General features: G+C 35.7%; 1 protein-coding gene across 1 annotated transcript in view; it reads right to left on the reverse strand.

Annotated features, from left to right (window-relative positions):
- LOC149777425 (huntingtin-interacting protein 1-like) overlaps positions 1 to 12552 on the reverse strand; it is a 134581-nt gene extending 122029 nt beyond the window's left edge. Inside the window, 2 exon segments of the mRNA XM_089942046.1 lie at positions 566 to 629; positions 12061 to 12552. Of these exon segments, the coding sequence (XP_089798172.1) occupies positions 566 to 629; positions 12061 to 12147 (151 nt within the window). The 5' untranslated portion in view covers positions 12148 to 12552.
- Positions 12553 to 23388: the final 10836 nt, after the last annotated feature.

The following is a 23388-nucleotide window of genomic DNA, read 5'->3' on the forward strand; positions in this document are numbered from 1 at the left end:
TATACAGGGAAACCTACTCATACAGGACACACAGAGAACCCAAGCACCCTTTACAAAATGAGCTTAAAGTGACTATAATGGCAGATTTTTTTGGGATGTTTTCCTTTTCCTTTATGTCTTTTATATGGAGGTATCTGTTAAGGCATGTTTCACCATATACATCATATTATAGTAAATCAAACTTGTCAAGACTGCTACTTCTGTATTGTACTTGGTATATCACAAAGAGATATATTTTAGCAGGCCACACTTTCTGTTAAACATGCAAGTGGTCTATTCTGTATTGTACTTGGTATATCACAAAGAGATACATTTTAGCAGGCCACACTTTCTGTTAAACATTTAAGCCACAGTTGATCCCTGCATGAAAATATGGTCTTTTATTAAAGATGGTTTTCCAAAACAGCAGTCTCCAAGTCAGGCAATACTTTAAATAAACTTGCAGGATATCAATATTACAGAAAACTGAAACATCCACTTCATCTGACAACCAAAAAATGACAAACAGGAAAATATGCATGACAATAAAGACCTGTTTACAGTACTAATACGACACAAAGGATACTTCTTAAATGTTTTTCTTTCACTGGTGTTTCTTGATTGTTGATCGCTTTGTTGATAGCTACAGCCTGCAAAAGAATAAGGAAATTACATGCTACATATACTGTTTTGACTGTAATATTTCATACATGCTAGCTGGTCAGAAAATTCAAAATAACTGTGATTAAAATTAATGTACATGTTAACAATTACCCTGTTTCAGGATCCTATGGGTATGAGCCATGGATGACCTTTTTTGCAGGTGATTACCCAAATGGCAACATTCCACCCAGCAGTGTAGAGAGGCTGTGATTACAGTTTTAAAAGACAGGCATCACAATATCTCCCCCCCCTCCACTATAGCACAGGACTAATAATAATAGCAACAGTATTCTGCACAAAAACCAAGACAGAAAAATATTTAGATTTGTATGGATTCATCACGTACAAAAGCCAATATGGTACTGTGTGATCAAACTGATATTTTTCATAATAAATAAAAATATTGCAGTAACAGGTATCTCACTCTGAAATCATATACAAGTGTATGATGCTTAAGACTTTAAGAATTTTAAACCTCTCTAGTCTTGTACAATGTTTTGACCACTAATATTTATACACTATATTGGCATAGGAAATGACATCAACTGGAAATTACGATGATATTATTCCATACAAGATCAATGAACATTAACGATAAAGAGCGGAGCCAGTATTTATTATTATAGATAATAGGCACCATCATCCTTGCACCTGCATGAACTGTGCTTTTGTCTTGAAAGGTATTATTAAGTAAAAAGAAAATCATGATCTCTAATACTCCAATTTTAATAATTTCCAAGCTTCTATTCACCTTGTTCTGCAGTATATACTTAGTTTTAAAAAATTCATATTCTGACACCATCATGTGATTAACAGAGCTGAGCACACCATACACAGTTACATATAGGTCAGATTCTACTGTAAACATACACCAGTACCCTGATCTGCTGGCACATTATGTAATGGCTGATCAGGGTCTATGTTGTTTGTTTTACTGATCATTCTTAACAAAATGAACAGACCCAGATCTGCCAGTGCATTATGCAATGGGATCTGGTTCAATGCAGATGGATCTGATCTATATGTAAGTATATACTGTTATGCAGTTTATTCAAGCTCATCTTAGGACTTGATACTTTAAGAGTAAATAAGGAGAATGTTGCTTTCTTTATGTATAGTATATAAACTTCTTGTTGTCGTGACAACCCAGGAAATTGATTAATGGCTGAAGATACAGCATATGTTTCCTTGAATTCCAATTGCTAGTAGATTTATTTATGCAACTAATTGAGCTGGTTCTTCCCAGTATTTCAAGGGCTTAGTACATTATATATATATATATATATATATATATATATATATATATATATATATATATATATATATATATATATATATATATACATAAGCTCTTAACGTATGAGAATATATGCATATTTTCTTAAAAAAGAAATTGAATTGTAAAATCAAGCCTCAAAAATCATTTACTGCTAATAATATAGTATAATATATATATGATGTTTTAAAAAAAAGAAATTATAAAAAAATTCCAAAAAATGTATTTGTGCATTGTGCAGTACTTAAAGCTCTATGTACAGTATATATACTAATCATTATAATATAATATCACCTATATATAATGTATACCTACCCTAATTTTAAAACCAGTGTAATAGGAAAAACATTTTTGGCACAAGTTATTTTCTGAGTCACAGCCAAATTAAACACACCTCTATTCATTGCAACTAATTTAAATAATTTATCAAACTCTCCACAAGTCTGTTGGACTTTATTTGCAGTAAATGATTTTAAAAGCTTGATTTTAAAATTCAATTTCTTTTTTAAAAATATGCATATCTTCTCATACATTAAGAGCTTGCTTTGTGCCTGTTACTTAACAATAATTAGTATTTACATGGAAATGTTTGACCTGACTGGTGCACCTGTCTAAAATCAATACATATATTGTAAGGCCAAATAACTGTAAACTAAAACCACTGCTCTAAAATTTGGAATGAATCATTCTGTGCATGTGTATTCACTGTTGTGCAGGCTGGTTCACAAACCGTTTTAAAAACCCTTCTCAATAATGTACTGATAAGCCATCAAGTCTGACACAGGCACTAACAATAGCCAGAAGAGATTTTAAACTTCATTTCCAGACATAACACTGGTTTGTCAGGCGAATCTTCCAAATCATATGCACATCCTCATCAAGTGCAAAGAAAAATATTTTTATAAAAAATATAATGATTTTTTTTTCAATAACAAGCGATGTCTTCTGTGCTAAAAATAAACAATCAATGTAATGCTGTATACTGCATATAAAAAGGGCCCAGGTTATAGCTTTTGGGGGAAAAAACCCAGAAGAGGAACTTCAAGGAATAAAGGAAGCTTTTTGCCACTGACAGACTTGCTGTCAGTGATAAATTCGAAATATCATAAGCCAAGTTAGTTCAGTTGGTAGATTATCAGACTCATAATCACAGGGTTTGATGTCCACCCAGGACAGCTCCCTCTACATGATATCCCGATGTTAAAAATGCTGTTAAAACCAGCAAACACAATTAAGGATATCATGTTTGCAAGATGAACAGGCAACAGAATCTTCATGTTTCTTACATGAAACAGAACGAAACATACACTGACCCTCTCACCAATAAATCTATACATATTATTTTGGAAAATGTATTTCTTACACTGAAATGAATTTTAATGAAAATGTTCAATGCTGGCAAGATTCACTTGTATATTTAAAAACCATCCGTGTATTTCAGAATTTTTTTGTTTTGAATTTTACAAAAAAAGTACATTTTTGGGGTCAATATTTAATATGTAATTAATAGAAAATTAACAGAGTTTTCGGAAGATATTTCTGAGATCAGAAGTATGGCAGAGGCAAAGCCAAGACAGGTTGGGAAGAGGGCAGTGAAGACTGGGATGGGGCAGGGAAGACTTTATTTAGCTATTGTTTCTAGCTGGAACACTGCTGATGCTGTACACATGTGGAATATTATAAATTATATTAATGTAATCACATAATGTGTAAATACTGAGTACATCAATGATACATTGGTGACTGCAATATCCCCGCAAAAAAGAATGGAACTTAATTTTGAGTATATACGTTCACACATAGCAGACAAACTTGCTTGGTTATAAAATAATTAACTGTCTTTTAGAAGCAGTCATTCCACATTCCTGTAACAGTAACCAGGACATGTAAGTTACAATCACACACCCAATGGAAAGGAAATCTCTGTATCCTACAGAAGGATGCATCATAACATGAACACACCCACACAAATATGTAACAGTAAAAACTGAAAGGGATGTAAACAGATTGTAAAGAAAGAAAAGAAACAATCTGAAGTTCATTTCAACTGGTCAAATAGGATCATTACATGATTAGAAAATGAGGGGCTCCAAACTTACTGACATCTGAACTTATCTTTTCTTGTCAGTTTCCTTTGATACATACCAAACAGAGTTACAGATAAACTTTATTAGAAACAAACAAATTTTATCTTGTATGTAGATTAAAGCTATCAATGAAATAATCTATAAGGGTTTGCAGCAACAGCTGTATGGTATGATCCCCCAATGACATATGCATCCTAATAAACACACATACCATACAAGCCATGTTTCCTGAATGGATTTATCATCCTTCATAAAACAAAACAAACAATGAGTATAATATATATAGATCTCTTCAGGGACCTGATACTGGGAGTCCTGGGCTATCAGTCTCCAGATACTGGGAGTCTGATAGAAAAATGGGGAATCTGTGGGACAAAAAAGGACATCCATTAGTGTGGAAAAAATCTTGATGTGCATTAAAGCTGTAGTGAATCTTGCTTTAACTTTCACATTAACTTCACAATTTGACTATGAAAATTATTTCTGTTCATGTATAATTGCCTTTCTTGCTAAATGAGGCATTATATATGTACAATGTGTGTTTGTGTTTTTGGATTTTTAATGTAACTTTAACAATTTTAGTCATATCACTATAATGTCTGCAGAGTAGCTTCTCGGTGGTTCTTCCGGGGTTTTCCAAGGTTCTTCCTCCACCAATTAGTACTGGCCGCCATGTATAGCCTATCTTGTGCTGAAAAATGGTGTTAAACCCTACAACAACAACAACAATAATGTCGGCAGTGTGGCAGTTTATAGTTATGTCTAGCATGGGGGTATCATGCCGCAGACATGTAGCATCATGTCCCACTAAGTCACATTATCCTGACAACAGGCCAACCAGTCCTAACACTAACCTCTTTAATGCTGAATGCCAAACAAGGCAGTTGCATGGTACCATTTTTATAAGCCTTTGGTATGACTCGGCCAGGGTTCAAATTCATGACCTCCTGCATCCGAGGTGGATGCTCTTACCACTTAGACCACCAATGCAGTCTTATGTAATATGCATTAGGCCTTTCCAACTAATTCTGTCAACCTCTTTAAATAAAGTAATTATTATTAGTGTTTTTATTATTATTACAACTTGTTGAGAACAATGTAAATAAAAATACTGAGAGTTTCACAAAACAGATGGCAGGGCTATTTACTAAGGGTACAATGAATTACATCATAAAGGGAAGGGGGACAAAAACCAGTACACGAAGATGAATGATGTGCTGGAAGCACGCACTTATCAAGTGCTCCAAGTTATGTCTAATAAGCAAGGTAAACAGTATGAAATATATTAAATATACAAGCACCCCCAGTTAACCCTAATAAGGTAAACAGTATGAAATATATTAAATATACAAGCACCCCCAGTTAGGCCTAATAAGGTAAACAGTATGAAATATATTAAATATACAAGCACCCCCAGTTAGGCCTAATAAGGTAAACAGTATGAAATATATTAAATATACAAGCACCCCCAGTTAGGCCTAATAAGGTAAACAGTATGAAATATATTAAATATACAAGCACCCCCAGTTAGGCCTAAAAAACAAGTTAAATAGTAAGCCTTCAACAATAATAATGATAATAATAATAATAATACTGTGGACTTAGTACAGTACCTAATCTTCAGAAGCTCTAAGAGCTTTACAAAATCAGACAACACATAAAAACATATACAATGGCAAAAGATTACAAAAACAAACTCCACGAATTACATAACAAAACATGCTGACAATAATTAAGGAAATAAATGTTATTAAGTCTTCAAGTCTGTTTTTGTGGTTGAAATAGGCATTTTAAGAGCACTCTTGAATGAGACCAATGTCCTTGTGTCTAATACAACTTGCCTTGATAATTTTTTTTATTGAATTTTTTTTTGTCTTTTTAAATTTCTTCATCTTCTCTTCTCTAATATCTAAACTGGAATCTGAAAATAACATTATTATTAGTTTATGTACTTGTTTTTACATTAATGTGTTTATGTTTTGATATGAAGTTTTGTTTGTTGAAGTACACACTGGTCCTGCACTTGATGAGGTGTAATAAATGCTCATGGTGCCAATGGACAAATGTTAAATCACTCATCCTCTCATTAAGTAAATTAGTATGATAATGGGAAAATAAACACAAATGGCTGAAGCATAAGCCACGAGAGGCTGTGATGTTGTGCACTTTCTGCACTGTGTATTCGGAAAAATATGAAAGTGTGTGGGGTACTTAATCAGTGTTTCCCTTTACCCTCATTTGTGCTTCAGAGACCCCCAAATTTTGTATTTGACCCCCAGTTTTGATACCAAGTTTGTTTTTTATTCAGTCTGACCCCCAGTTCTCACACCAAGGAGATTTTTGACTCTCAGTCTTGCACCCCTAGGGGATACACTGACTTAATTCATGAGTCTTGTTGGTGAAATATAGCTGTTATTGTTTTGAGTTGACATTATTGAATACAAATGTTAAATTAGAAACTGAATTGGTTTCTGTCTGATTTTAGAAGGATCAGTGAAATGTTGACAGGATCACCAAATCTTTATAATGGTTGTCTTGTGGGTTAGCGGGGGAAAAAATCATAGTTTGAGCCTGCATATGGTACAGAATTTGATGTCATAAAATTCATGTTACCTGTCAAAGTTTCCACAAATGTCATGTTTAAAATATTGCTCATGTCCGACAAATTTCTTAATATTTAAAATATCCAATTGATGTTGTGATTTTGTGATAACAGAGACACCAAAGTACCAACCTTGAGCATAATATTCAAAATTAAGACTTAAGTTCAGTATATGAAAATTGTAAATGGTTGGAGATGTAACAACACCATTTTTGCTTTTTTTCACTTATGATTACAAAAAATCAAATGAATAATTATCAACCCGAAAAATTCATCTAATTCTTTTTTTTATCTCTGTGCAAAAGTTTTACTGGGTTAATAGTCTTAATCTGGGTAATTTAAACTTGTGTGTCTTTTGCTACAGCAATGGGAGGATTTTTCTTTATCCTTTTTTTATAACCATGGTCTCATTATTTCATCTAATACAATTATTATAAGCTGGGTCATTTTTATCCAATTTCTGGTATTTTTACTGATAGTCATTACCATTCATGTTTCTTATGTGATGTCAAACCCACTTACACTAACTTAAGGACTGGGGACTACTGAGTACATGTTATGATACATCATGGGTATCCAATATGCACTTAACATTATGTTTTAATTTGCACCTTTTTTCTCCTCAATGAATTACTGTTATGATATCATCCTTGATCCATTATCAGAAAGTGTTATTTAAACTTGACATGTAACAAGTACACAACAAAGGACAGAAACTGAAATTGCTTATCAAAAAGAACAGAGGATGGAAAATCTCATGTTCTTAAAAATCAGTTTTTCTGCATGAATTTAAAGTAAATACCAAACAAATTGAAATTATCTGTCAATTTATAATTACACCAATTTCCATCTTTATTGAGGGCAAATTACATACACAACTGGTTGTTTATACATACTTAACTGCTGTGACAAAGTAGGCATGCTTCTCTTTGATCTGCCAATCAAAAAAAACAAAACAAGTGTGGTTTGTATGACATGAGGCTATCACAAATGGCAATCAAGCAAAAGTTGCAATATAAACACTGCTTGATATTGAAAATGTGATTCTGTACCAAATACTGTATATGATTTGTTTAACTTCTGACAGACTATAAACTAAGATATGCCTGATTTGTAAACAAATAAATGGGCTATATTTACTGTTCAAATTATCTAAAGTAAAATAGCGTTTCATTTCATATGCCAGTTTATATATATATATATATATATATATATATATATATATATATATATATATATATATATATCCAGCCGTAAGAAACTCATACTGTTTGATAATACTGCTTTTAATTTATATCCTAAAATCTGAGTCTCTAAATAAATTTCTGAACATCAAAAACACTGTCTGTTGTCCATAAAACCAGTCTACTGTTTGAATACACTGTTGTTCATAAAACCAGTGTACTGTTTGAATATGCTGTTGTCCATAAAACCAATGTACTGTTTGAATACACTGTTGTCCATAAAACCAGTCTACTGTTTTAATACAATGTTGTTCATAAAACCAGTGTTCTATTTGAATACACTGTACCAAAATAGTTAAGGCAATGACTCACATCACTTAGAATTTCAAAATTCTTTTAGAAAACTCTAAAACTGTACAGAAAAAATTCAACAGCCTGCTTAAGAATGTTAATAAATGGGGGGGGGGAGAGAGGAAAAATAATCAAATGGTTGGAGATATTTAGAACCAAGTCTCTCACTACTCTAAATGAACCCAGCTTACTATGTGCAATTTGACCCTGGACATGTCATTAACAATCATTTGTTTAACAAAACTTTGGTAAATGTTCATTTCACGCATCATTTAATCCCAACAAATAAAGCCTCGTTTTTACAAACACTTAACGGCTTTATCTGTTGATGTTTGTTAAGTTCCATTCCTCAGCACATAGTAAAAGCAAGTTCCTGACAATGCATTTCTGTACAATAGTTTAATGCAGATTCAGAAAGGAGAGAAATAGCAGGAAACGGCAGTTTGTCTATCTTGGAAATGAAATAGGGACTTGTACAATGTGTTGGGCTGTCTAAATTTTGGCACCCATGAACTCAGTAAAACATGGTCTATTTCAGAACTGAACATTTAAGGGTAAAATTGACCACTTACCCCCAACCTTTCAAAAAGGGAATAATTTTTTGGATAGAGGATGAATGAAACAAAGAAGAAAAAGAATGGCTTGAAAATATAATGCTATTTATTCCTGCATTTATTTGATTTTTCTGCGAAATATTATGAAAAAGCATGAATCATATGCAATCACTCAGCCTAAAATAGAGTGAAAGCAATATATCAAATTGATACTTCATGTCATGAGATTTCCGCACCTGCCATTTCTGAAGAATGAATCATAATAGAAATTCTTAGAAAAGTGCTCACTGTTGGCAAGTAAGGCTAATTCTCTAGCCACTTCTGTACTCTCCCATAGATTTTGTTTAACACCTTGCCTCTTCATCCAGTGTGAATGGATAGGGTACAGTGTTACACCCCAATCAAGCCCATGGGAAATCACCCCATTCAAGGCTGCCATTGTCCTCCTAAATTTAACAAATCCCTAATCATTACTGGGGTAAAGGTACACACTTCATTCCAAATCACTAAATTCAAGGTGTGTGGGGGAGTACAGAGAACATGAGATTAACCTTTAACTCCCAGACCAAACTGAAAATATGCATGTGAGGAGCATTTGTTTCCCAGGCCAAGCTGACAATATGTATGTGAGACGAGCCTTTGTTTCCCAGACCAGCCTAATGATATGTACATTTCAAGACCTGGCTGACCATAAATACAAATGACTCCATATTATACTGAAATTTGGTCATATATATATATATATATATATATATATATATATATATATATATATATATATATATATATATATATATATACACACACACACTAATGATTATATCAGAAGTGCAGATTTTCTTGAGCCAAAATGAAAAATAAATTGTTCAACTTACAACTCAAAATATGAGTAAAGGTACACATACTTTTCATTTCATAATGCATCAAAATTCAAACAGATGATTCCTCTATATGCAAGATTTTTGTCAGTGAAATTATTTTTGTTTGATCCATTTCTACCAAGCAAGCATCAATCCCATAGTGTGTGAGCAACCAAAGTTCAAGTGATTTTAATGGGATCAGGCGATATATATATACTGCCATGTCGGCCTATTCAGCGCGTCGGGTAATTCTGCGCAGTGATACATCATTTCTGTAAACATCTGATCATGTGCTACTTTGGGTCAAAAATCCATTTTGTATCCAGAAAGAAGACTCATACATTAATTAAGAAAAGTGATATTCATAAAGTGTACAAAAATATCCCACATTTAGACTCGAAATGCACATAAAAATGGGATTTCTAAATGGCAACATGAAGACCCACTCCATGACCTTCCTGAACCTGTAACCCAGAAAATTTTATTTGCCATGCATCTTTTAGAATCATACAAATAAATACACTATATAAAAGATGGAAATGTGAACCTTAAAACAAAACTGTATATTAATCCAAATTTCCAATTTTGCAAAATGTTGTTGCACACGTACAAAATCGTCTGCTACCTAACGTGTCTACTTGCGGCTAGAACATAAATTCTCAACAAATTCCCCAGCATATAGTCTGTTTCTAAATACTGTAGTAATTTTTCCCCATCAACAAGACATTGTAAACACTTTATATTTTATTCATTGTTATTTCTCTTCCAAGTAATAGCTTATTTTTCATAAAATGTTGAACTTTACTAACATTTTTACAAGATCGGTTTGGTTTGCTTAATATCTCTTGCCAATTATTGGTATTTTTACGTTGAATTTTGTAAAACTAACTATAAACCTTACCTAATTACTCAACTGAACTCCTGACAGAAACAGTCCAAAGTAATATATTTCATTTCTATAGCAAGATGGATAAACATTACACCTTTTCAAAGCTATGCTCAGAATAGGCCGACATATCGCGAGTCAGGAAAACAGGGGGGTAGTATCCCTTGTGTCCAAAATTAATATTATTTTGAACAGAATATTCTGGTGACAATTGCATCTTTTCAAATGGTAAGCATTGCTGTATTTTATTTTTTTCAATCGCTCTAATTTGGTATGCGTTCTGCTTCAACATTGGAAAGGAAAACCTTAGGTGTGCAGAAATACCCTACAGCAGTGCATATATATATATATATATATATATATATATATATATATATATATATATATATATACTCTCGGTTTCAAGTGATTATCATATGTGTACTATCATGAAGGGAATTTTAAATAATTTCTTTGTTGTAAAGTTGTAGATGAGCACAATTGTCACATGATTAGCCAACAGAAATTAGTTGATGCATCTTGTTTTAAACAAGACAAGATAACACAAAAGATATTTAGAGACTAATGGAATAGTTTCATCCCATGTGCAAAAAAAAAAAACAAGTGTGGAACATTATTAATTTTAAGCATATTGTATTTTGACTGTGGAAGGAATAATGCAACGGCCGGCCATGAATATTTAAAACAAGAAACAGCAATGAAAAAATGATGACGGAAGGTCCAGAACTTAAGGATTTTAATCTTAAATCTGTTATGGATAAATATGTTCAAGTTTGTTATGAAAAAGTGAATTACGAAATGAAAAGAGTGAATGGAATATGGTCATGTGTTTCTTCTTCATTGTTGTGGAAAATTTATTTTAAATGGAATCAAGCTAATTAAATATATTTATACAGAAAAGAAAGTCAAATCTCTCAACTGACTCCATCTAGCTGCACACAACATTAAAGAATGGCATGGTAAAGGCCTTAAGAATTTTTATGCTGTAATACCACAATCAAAATCATAAGTCCCCAGCTGCTTTAATTTTTTCATTCATTTAATAAAACACTAAATATTTTACAATAAATAAGCCTAAGCAATCTGATGACATATATATATATATATATATATATATATATATATATATATATATATATATATATATATATATTGGTGGCACAACGATACACTCACAATGTTCAAGATTATAGCAAAGGAAAAAAGTATAAATTTGGAGACTAAATTTTAGTGCTGGGGTTGCAACTTTTTCGAGGAAGCTGTCGTAGATTACAACTTTCAAAATCCCGTGGAGAACCGTATATGTCTAGCAATTCAGTTTTTGATTTCCTGTGACTGTTTTCATAAATGCGGAGAAAAACACTTTTTTATTCTTCAATTTGAAGTTCAAATGTGTGTAATACAGCGAATGGGTCGTTAAAACCTGTATTTTCAATATATACAGCATAATCGCGTGATAAATGAATGACGCAAAACAAACCGTACTTGATAAGCAAAAAGACATTTAAGTAAGCCAATTAATGGTGATTAATATGTTGCATGTACCACCTAGATAAACAGCAATGCAATGCCTTTCAAGGGGGATGGGCAGATGAGTTAAAGGGGGCAAGATACCCACTTGATTTTTTTCGAAGTTTTCTCTCTCCAGTTCAAGAGTAGTTTTTCCTCTCTGTCCTATTACTCGCTGCAGATGCCTCGTCGACATGTCTGATTTACTATCAATGTCAACGCGTTCCCAGTTCAGCCATAATCACATTTGTTTATGAATGATAGCTCTGGATGTTGTCAAACGGCGGAATTTTGTACAACAGCGTCACCTAGCATACGGTACGCAAATTACAGTAAAAAGAACCACTAATAAAGGGACGTAACTCCTACATAAGCCGTATATATCCAAATAATTGGCATTTTGATACACTTCTGAGCATCAACTTCTTGAATTATTAACAAAAGTTGAAAATTAAATAAATGCATTAATTAATGCAATAAAAACAAAAAACAAAAACAACAACAAAAAAATACAAGGCTTGTCTGCATTATGAAGTTAAGATAATATGGCTTATAAAAGAATAAACACAATCCAATTATGAATTTTGTCCAACCATTGTTTATCAGGGCCAGATCAGGTCAAGTACTGGGGAGGTGGGGGGCTGTGTTGTTTCCAAAATTTCAAAAGAACCCCGACTCTCCTCAAAAAGGCACCAAAGCAAAAGTCTATGTGTCTATTCACTAAAAGTGTGCATAATACACAATAAAGGTGCAGAAGAATAAAACGATGGTCAAATTTAAAGTGATAAGTCACTGTACCTTTATGTATTTGTGCATTTTTGGGGTGTTTTTTTTTTAGCGGGGAACGGGGGGGGGGGGGGACATCCCACCACCACGATCTGGCCCTACGTATTTATATGGTACTAGCGAGCTGTAGCTTTCAATTAATGTTTGCTAAATTTATTATCTTACTCCTAAAGTTAGTTTTATGGTTGTTCATATAATTTTGCTATACTTTGGTTGCAGCTATTACTTTTGGTGTTTTGAGTTTTGTTCTAATTTGAATCATTGGTATTTTCCTAACTTCTCTATGGGAGTGAAATTTCTCCCGGCTACAAGGGGTGGCCAGACTGACTGCCTGATCTTGGATTATAGTCGCGTTTGACCATTTTGACATGTGGGACTGGTTAGTGGCCAGACTGTCTTGACTTGGATTAAAGTCGACCATGTGCGACTGGTTACTTTACGTACGGCGTACTACTTAATTTCTCGTCGGTGGGTAGCTTTTCAGCGCCCACCAACACTTTAACGTATGCATTGCATACTTCTTAATTCGCATGTCCCGAAGAGGCCAGGGACGAGAAGGGTCAAGGACAGAACTAGGTCACCGCAGGTTGGTTCCTGTTGATCCATGGATCATTGTTCCGAAAGATGTCAAGTTACGATAATTGTTTAATTACGATAATTGTTTAATATACACGGTTTGTGCTTATGGCATAGTGGTTAGTATCGAACGAGGAACGAGTAAGATTAACACCCAGTATCTGGTCATGCCCCTGAATTATTTTGTTAATGCATGCACCTTTGAATTTAGTTTATATTGTTGATTTTAATTTTATTCAATCACTGCCACCTTGTGTGGCTGGGCGGGTTATTCGTGTGCCTTTTTAAAGCCCCTTATAGCCACTAATTTTGGTGGTAGCTTGGTCATGTATAACTATAGGTGCAACTGATTACTTACATCGAACTGATGCTATTTTGGGTTCGGCTACCAGTTTGTTGGGTTGGGCCTTGTGGTGTTTGTTTTGATCAGCTGATACTCTTGCTGATTTGGGGTCAGGTTATTGGACGCTACGGTAGTTTCCCTTTTCAGTAAATCCTTGTGCAGCGGAGCCTGATGGTCTGAGCTTAGGACCACCTTATATCCATAATTTTTACAGGGTCAGCTTAGTTACTCCTATGTATGTATTGTTATAAGTAAACCAATCTTTTGCCACTTTGTGTAGTGGGGCCTGATGGTCTGGGTTTAGAACCAAATTATATGGTCTAACTGTTTACTAATGCGATACATTCTTTGGTGCCGTTCTTCCTGGAAATTCTCCGATACTAATACCGTGATAAGAAAGAATAAAATAAGTTTCCGTTTTTTTTATAATAAAGAGATGAAAGGAGGATATGTAATGTTTGTTAGTACAGATTAGGTAATTAATTCACACCCGACTTTGTCCTTCACAGTTTCTGTCAAGTAAGTCGATGCACAACAAGTAGGCTCCGTACTCTGTTGCAAGATGCAAGAAAGATCCAATGCGTTTCGTCTCCAGAGAAGTTAGAGGAGGTAAGGAATGGCCATTCAAGTCTTTATACCACTTTCTCGACATTTTTATTTATTTTAAAACGAGAGTCCAGGAATCTTCATGGTATTCTTCCAACGTTTCTTCTTGACTCATCTTGATACATTTGTCGTGTTGTGTCTGATTAGTTATGATCGATTTGACACCTACAACAATATTCTCTAGTGAGTCCTATAATTCTTTCAGTGAGGTCATTAGCAAAGCAGGAGACTATATGTTTTTCTTGTACTAGTCACCTGTACATCGTGACTGTATGTATGTCTTCATCTTGTTCTGGGTCAAAAACATCCTCATCGCCTACGGTCATAGATCCTTCGCGAGCAGTCTTGTCTTTTCAAATAGTCTGAAATCACTTCTCTCAAACTGTTGATTTCTAGAGTATTGTCAAATTCTGCAAACATTATGACTTTCACTGTGTTGGCCAGAGCATTGCAAACTGAAGTTCTGTACGAAGTTGTCGCAGTTTTATAGGATGGAAACGTCCTTTGTCGCTGCCATGGTCTGAAGCGAAATCAAAGCCCCACAAAGCATTTTCTCCTGCATAATCATCGTACGACATACCGTAGCTGCTATTGGTACATACTTGTCCTGTGGTTTCAAACGGTGTGAAGCGAGATCTCAAGTCATTTTTCTGGGCAAAGTTAGGCTTGAACGATGTGGTACGCAACGTCTGGCCATCTCGAGTGACTGCTACCTTGAACACGTTTAAGTGTTGGAACCCGAAAGGATTTGATCGACGAATCCAATGACAGCTTCGTTGCTGATGATGCCAAAGAGTAAATGTTTGTGTAACTGTCCTTGAAAACATGATCTTCGAACTTGGCTCGAAGTCCAGAGGCCATGGGGCAGTTTTTTTACTTCAACTCGTCGTATCTGATATTTGGTTGTCGCTCTGTTAAAAGTTTGATTGATGTTGTTTCCCCACTGTTGATAAGACTTCTAAAGCGCGCAAAGCTTTCGATGGTGTCTTCTCCTCTTTAGCTCGGCTATCAAATGAAACACGGTACTGCTTCGACCAGGAATGCATCTCCTCTGCTCAGCATCGATTTGTCTTGCAACCACACGTCCAAATGCAACCGGACCAACAGTTATAAACTGCGCCCTTCTTCAATTTTCTTGCCACGGTCGTTAAATCAAACATTGTGATTATGGTCAGCTCCAGTCAAGTCTTTGTCGTTGCAGACTATCACGGTATCAGGTTTCCATACCACATAACTGTTCTTGAACTTGTTCGTTCGGGATATCGACGATGAAAGTGTTTTAACCTTCATTGATATTGAGTTCTTGCGTATGACGAATAATTTCTACCAAAGGTACATCCCAATGAGCTGCGTGATCCAACTGTTTGACTTGGGTTAAATCGCCGCGAAGCAACATAAGGTATTGTTGGGAAAGACATCCATAGAACTGCCACTCTTCAACGTTAAATAAAAATGGTTATTCATAGTTCGATGGTTCTGATTTCAGAGGAGTCACTCGATGTCAAAGGAGAATGATTTTCTAAATGTTCCAAAAGAGGGATGCTGTCGTGACTGGAAGAACAGTGACTGGCGTTGGTGGTAAGACTGCCGTTGTTGTTGTACTGCCCGTTGTATATTTCAACGACGGATTGGGAAGAAGATGAACAATAAAACTGCTAAGCAAAATTGTCCACAGTTGTTTGTCTCCTTGTTTTGTTGCAAATTCAAATTAGCAATGGCTGCTCCGAAGACACGCTGCCACAAAGATTTGGCAGAAAATTAAGATTTGAGTTTTAGGTAGTTGAGGTTTTGTATACAAATTTGGGTGAATACACTGCTCTGGCTCCCACGAAAGACGTTTACAACAACGATCGATTCTACAAGGACTCAGTTTATGGTTTGTGTACTCCGATGTAGTCGAGTACAAAGTAGTGGGAAACACAGCCGCTCCACTACTCAGAGTCATTCCTTACAAAACGGATTCTGCCATCGCTGCAGCTTTTCGTACGATAGCCCCCATCTTAAAACCAATGGTGACTCGAGCACTGTATGCTGTTTTGACGCAAGAAAAAGTATTTATCCAAAACGTCCTCATCAACAAAATCGATCGATCGAGAAAGAGATATGCGATAAGCGTTCATTCCACGCCTTACGTAAGCTGGAGCCCGTTAGTCTCTTCACCCCCCCTCCCGAAACACCCACGACAACTAGTTACAGTTAAGCATAAGCTCACAAAATTGGATGAATGAAAAATGTGTCAGCCTTATGAAGATAACACAGTACCAGTAAAATAATCGATTTTAGTACAAGACATTTTTATAAGTACGCTCGTCCAAGATAGATTACTTGAGATCTTATTTGACTCTGATGCCACAGAACAAATAGGAACCAAACGTTGTTATGGCGTTTTTTATGCCAATCATTCAGGAGGACATGCCTTGTTGGAGATTTGATTTCACTAAAGTCAGTAACACGAGCACTGCAGCACACCCTTTCCGCTCTGTTAACGGAAGAGATGATGTTCGCGTGCCTCTTCATGAATATCATCCACGCATGCACTCACAAACCAATAAATTGTCGAATTTTACAAATGAAAATAAAATAAAAAAGAATACACGTTCCTGTGACTATGCCATGCTGTGACAAATTTGAAAGTCATTTCCATAAGTTCAGAGCGAAAACAGGCTAAATATCTCGAAGAATCTTGCCCAGCTTGCCAAATATCTTTAGCTGGTCTCACAATGAAAGACATCGACCCTGATATTTATGTTTTAGGGATCGAGGTCTTGGTGAAAAACTAACGATGCGGTGTAACGTGTTCCAATGTCAATTAACATCGGAACGAGAAGTCAAATTTTCATGAATATCTCACACAATGGGCAGCCCATATCAACACTTTTCAACAAATTAAAGACAAAATATTTTAGTCACATGTCGGTTTTCCTTATAAATTCAAATTCTCACACAAACAAATGGGCGTGTTTTCAAGTTCCTTTGACATACATTTCAGTTGGCTTGGATGCGATGGAATACACCTCTCTCTCTCTCAATAATAATAATAATAATAATAATAATAATAATAATAATTTGTATGGTTTGTAGGTTGTTGAGTATAACCCTTCTCCCGCTCCTAATCCTAATAATTAGGTGAAACAGAAGACTATGTTAGTTTAGTTAAGTCTTTTTAAAAACACGTGCACATCCAAACATGCAGAACCGTTCTTTTTCTTCACAGGGTCTATTTAATTGATCGTTTAAAGTCAATAGTTGTGAAAATCACAAACTGATACACTTTTTTTAGTACCGAAACCCAATCTCTCTCTCTCTCTCTCTCTCTCTCTCTCTCTCTCTCTCTATATATATATATATATATATATATATATATATATATATATATATATATATATATATAATAAACACAATACATTGCGAAAAACAATACTTATTGTAAAGATTCACAATATTATTGCCTATAAACGCAATATTTATTGCGGATAAAAGCAATACGTTTGTTTGCAATAAATAATGTTTATTCGCAATAGTATTGTGTTTATTCGCAAAAGTATTGCGAATGTTCACAGTAAGTATTGATTTTATTCGCAATATATTTAGTTTTGGACAGGCACGATTTGGCACTTTTGGGCTTTCGTAATTATCAGTATGCGATGTAACATCTTGCATTTCGTTGCGTTACATTCTAAGGCAAAACACAGGGTTTGTAATAATTGGCTTGATCCGGGAATAGGCGAGTCAGAATAAGAGCACCCGTTGACTTCCCCTCCCAAAAATATAACAAGTTACGACCGGATTTTGGCTCACTTTCTATCAGACAGCGACAGAGATTTAAATTTTTTTTTTTTTTTTTTTTTTTTTTACTAAAGGCATACTTCAAAGCCGAAATTTACAGTTCATGGAAAGTATTTAACTTTGTAATCTTTGTAATCTTTTGGCACTCGCTTTGCGGAAGCCAAGATTATAGGCAATACAGGCTGACATAATATCTGTGTTCATTAGACAATATTGCAACATAACACTGGCTTACAGGATCTGATACATGAAAAGTATTACAGCTTTATCACAGAAAAGAAACAAATATGTTAAAATAAATCGTAAAATAAAAATAAAAAATTAAGAATTGTAAAATTTAAGATTGCTAAATTTTCCTAAACGTTTCCTCCCCTCCCCCTTTCTTAAATTTCCTATACGATTTTTAAAACAATAAACATATGAACTGTTAAAACATAGGATTTGCCTATTTCTTTGGAAATTCATAAAAAGGACAATCTCTCTCTCTCTCTCAGACACCCACTCATCTTATGCACTTAACTGGCTGACGGATGATTACATGCAACAGAAAACTAGGTAACGAAGTCCCATGAAACTTGTGTGTTTCTTCATAGGGAACATTTCATTAATGATATGAAATCTTGAGTTTAGTTTGTGTTTGTCTTGTTTTGTTTCTTGTTTAAAAAAAAAAAAAAAAAAAAAAAAACAAGCAACGGATCTGAGAGATTGTACAGTACAAGAAAACTTATCTTCGACCATGATATTTTGCACTGCATTAGCTTTAAAATCCGAGCCAAACCACAGGTGTAAGGAATTGACCTGAATCCGATATAAAAATAGGCCTGAATTATGTACTGTGTAAAGCCAAAATCTGAGGTTTGTGCTAGGGAAATGTAACACTGTAATTGTTTACCACACACCATGTGGAAACCAAGGTAACATACAATAAAGATTTACAGAATACGTATGTTTATGAAACATTATTTAAATACATATATAACACCATGAACAGTATGGTTTTGCTTTTTTAGGATTTCAAAATTCGCATGCGTCCCCCTCTTTAGCTTCATCTAGAATGATTTATACTTAAATCATAAATGTAGCTGTTCTGCTTTAGTATACCCCCCCCCCCATATCAGACACCAACCCATCCTATACAAAGACTGACTGACTGTGAAAATAGAAAAATTTAGGACTGCTAAAAGTATGACCCCGCCACTCCATTTCTTGAGCGTAATATAGGAGTTGTTAAAGAATAAATGCACACTAGCAGTAGGAGGGGGTGATCCGACCAAATGGCGGCCAGAAGGGGTATGTGTGTGAAAACATGACGTAAAAATACATGGAACCGTTGGAATGACCAACGCACGGTAACATAAACTATATGTGATACATCATGATGTTTTTTTTGCGCTTTAAAATGTGAATATTTTTGTTATGACACCAAAAATACATGGAATCATTGGAATGACAAAAGAACAGTAACAAAAACTACATGACACATCATGATGCCAGTTTGATCTTGATGTTGAATATGTCATGACGCTGAAACAACGACAGAATAATAATTGCGCCTGCTGTAATACAATAATGTTGTGGCAATATTTTCCTAGTGAAATACCACAATTTATCGTGGACAGAATCGATAGCAGTCTCGGTCACACACGCAAAAATGTCACACTGGCATTTCTTGAAAGTAACAGACGTAGAGGAGCTTCGTTATTCAACGAGTGTGCTTCTTGTTAGCGTTTTTTGTTGGCGCTTGTGGGGGAGGCCGCTAGCGTCTGCGATGCCGTATCCAATCTGGTGGTAACTGGGTCTTTTCAGGAATTACGTGTAATTGTTCACGGACAAATCCACGTCGAGGGGCTGTTGAATCTAATCCATATATTGGTGGATGCATAATAGATCTTACCACGCTGAAAATGTTATGTGTTATTACACTCCACACTGGATCAGTTGTCCTTGCTGCACCCCCACCCCACCCCCAAAGTTCACCAGGTTCATATAAATACCTCACTGTGTCTTTACTGTCCAACGCTGGCGGGTGTTGTAGCTGATCTTGGGATTTTAGTCGTTGTATGTGCTTTTTTTGCAATTCCATCGGCAGGTTTCATGTTAATTCCGCTCGTGACCTCGTTGTTTAACGGGGCCACTACGTGAGGTAGTCTCGTAGCCGATTCACGAGATATGTCCTGAACATGCAGTAATTCTTAGGCATATTGATGTCCAAAGAGTCGCTGTGCAAGTGTTTGATTAAATCGCTCAATAATTTCCTGATTGCGATGTATCGCGGTGTGTCCACGCCTGATCGAAACATGTTGTTGCTGCATCAGCGTCGTTACCGCACCGACAAATTCTTTTGCCAGGATCAACATGTAGCCAATGTGGCCAGCGCAATGGTCCTCGCGCATAAATTCGTTCAAACGCTGCTGAGACCTCAGTTGCTGTTTTAGACGATAACGCTTCAGCCTCTTTGTACCTACTTCCAACATCTACGACATTCACCGCATATTTGTACGAGCGCCGCTTATGTAGATGAAGTGGTAAAACCAAGATATCTGCCTGATCAATTTCGTTGGGTGTGCTGACATCAAACCGTTCATGCTAATTTGTTGTAGGACGTGGAGGAAAAATTTGGCATATGGCCTGTCTTGGCAACCAATCTGCGGCTACAGCTCGTATGACACTTGTTGCATCGGCTAATTTTTATTTGCTGCTGTACCTCTCCAGTATTCGAATGGACTATAATAAACCGACTCCATTATGTAATTGTTGGTGTTTAATTGCCAGCTCTCAACGCTCTTTTACCTTTCATCACCTATTTTATCAACCAATTTGCGAGTGATTCTCGCATGTTGCTATTCTTTATCGAATTCAGCGTGTGAGTTAACTTGACATCCGCGATATGTCGTTGTTGTCAGTCATGATTTTTATACGCGACATCAGGAATATGGCACGCTTGATCAATCGCATTTACCGGAAATTCGCCTGGTTTTTGTTGATTTTTTCGTCAAGTCCAATATAAAGGCGAGTTCCAGGACCACAATAATTATATCCCGGAAGATATTTTCTCCCAGGATACCTAGCCCGTGACGTTCCGGGTATTTTCCCGAGTGCTTTAGCGATATCGCCACTGGCTTTGCAACATGAATACTCACAAACTTATAGTTTGTGTGCCGTATTTTACACATTTACCTGTAAAAGCCGGCGTGTCTGCTCTCAGAAATGATGTTCCAGTAAATGTCTTGCATCGAACACGACATAAACTCATGACTATAATAATATGATATTTGTACAATACGAACGTGATTGACTTTCAGTAAGACGTGAGCAAGCACCGGACAAGCATTATCCAGTGTTACCCAATTCAATTCGAGCTATTATAGTTGGTCCATCTGGGTCAGGGAAAACCCAGTTGTTGCTCAATCGGATAATGAGGTGGCTCAAATGGGACAAACTTTATTTAGTAGTGCCATCCGTGGATAACCAACGGTGCTATAATGTTCTTAAGGAATTTAATGAATCTTAAGCGGCCAAGGACAATGTTATTAAATTTATAACAGACATCGATGAAGCGCCGTCCGTCGCTGATGTTAACGGGAATATCAATAATGTAGTGGTTTACGATGATGTCGTGCTTGGCAAAGGAGCAAATCCAGCGAGAATATTTTCACGGGGTAGAGTAAAACCACGGAGATGTCATTTACTGCACTCAGCGATATACTCAGATTCCCAAAGTAATTAGAGATAGCTGTTACTGTTTGATTATTTTTAACGGGGTTGATACGCATACGCTTCGAAATATTCATGCGACATGATGTCCAAGCGATATCGACATGGGTAAGTTTAAAGATTTCTTCGCGCATGCTCAGAAAGCCAGCATTGATTCATCGCGATAGGTTTACACGATCCAACAACACGTTATCAAATTGGTCTCGATAAAATGTTTTATTAAAGAAATACATTTGTTGTATAATGAACCAGAAAAAATCAACGAGATTATCTCTACGATCGAACAATTGCAGCTAGATGGTCTCGCGATTCAGTTCGATGTTGAAAAAATCAATGATGATTTTGAGATGATAACAGCAGCGACGTGAAGAGGGTAGATATACACTGGCGGCTGAGTACAGATTTATCAAATGACTCCAACGCAAAATGGAATTGTCATTGGCGTATTTACAAGAACAGCATGATATAGCTAAATTTGTTCCATTGGCAAGCGCCATTGAGACAATAAGATCATATTTCTCACGACAATATGAAACTCGAGCGGCGGTAAGTGCACGTGCGAGGCAACTAAAACGATTTGTGTTTTGAGGATATTAAGATTCCCGCAGAATGAGAAGAATAACACAAACGACAGCAACAACATCACCAAAAAATAAACGACAGAAAAAATGTTATTTGCTTATTTTTTGCTTTTTTTGTCGTTATTCTTCCCCATTGTAGTTTGCACATACAAACTGGCGGTAAATTCTTCACCATATGTGTCCAATAACTTACCGTCTTTGTCGGTTAGACGAAAACGTATTCGTGACAGCGATGGATTATGACATGGTAAACAAAAAAGATTAACAAGCACCGACGCAATCAAATGACCCGGCGGGACATCTGAGAAAAAAGCTGTAAAGAACATATCTGTGCTGGGCTTGCCCTAATACTTGCCCATACGGGGTATAACTACCGCTGACTGCATCACAGATTAGATTTACGGAAATCGTCGACGTGATATTGACAATACGCGGCGACACATGACGATCACCATCTCTTGGATCGGTATTATGTCGGAGAATATTTGGAGGGCCCCGTAACTTCCCCCATACAGCAATAATTTTCGGAAGATAGTCGTCAATTAAGTCTGAGATCCTGTTTTATTTTATTTGGATTCAACCCGGGTAGTTTGAACGTAGATATTTGTTTTTGGGTGAACGTAAAATAATCAAGAAATAACTTTCTGTAGTCTCCCCTTGGTAACATCAGTTGAGTAGCCGGATCAATTGCCGTTTTTAACCCAAGATTTTGATAGTATTCTGCATCAGATTTCACCACTCTCAAATACGATACTACATTAACGATTTCATGTTGAAGATTATCATTCAGATATTCAATTATATACCGCTCAAAAAAAATCTCTCATATTGCTCTGTGCATTGTTATGTTCCTGCGTTATTTTATCAATACTAGAAATCGCCGGTTCGTACAATTGCTTTAGTTCTGATTCCGTCGCTTTTACATCATTACAAAACCAATCGGGGTACATTTCACCTTTTCCAACATAGTCTGTCTCATCTTCCCTTATGTTACTCTCTTCCAGTACTCTCTCAATCAATGTTCTTGTCAGTTTCATAGACTCTT

Source organism: Sinohyriopsis cumingii, chromosome 18 (assembly GCF_028554795.1).
Source record: "Sinohyriopsis cumingii isolate HCF-2022 chromosome 18, ASM2855479v2, whole genome shotgun sequence".
Lineage (NCBI taxonomy): Eukaryota > Metazoa > Mollusca > Bivalvia > Unionida > Unionidae > Sinohyriopsis > Sinohyriopsis cumingii.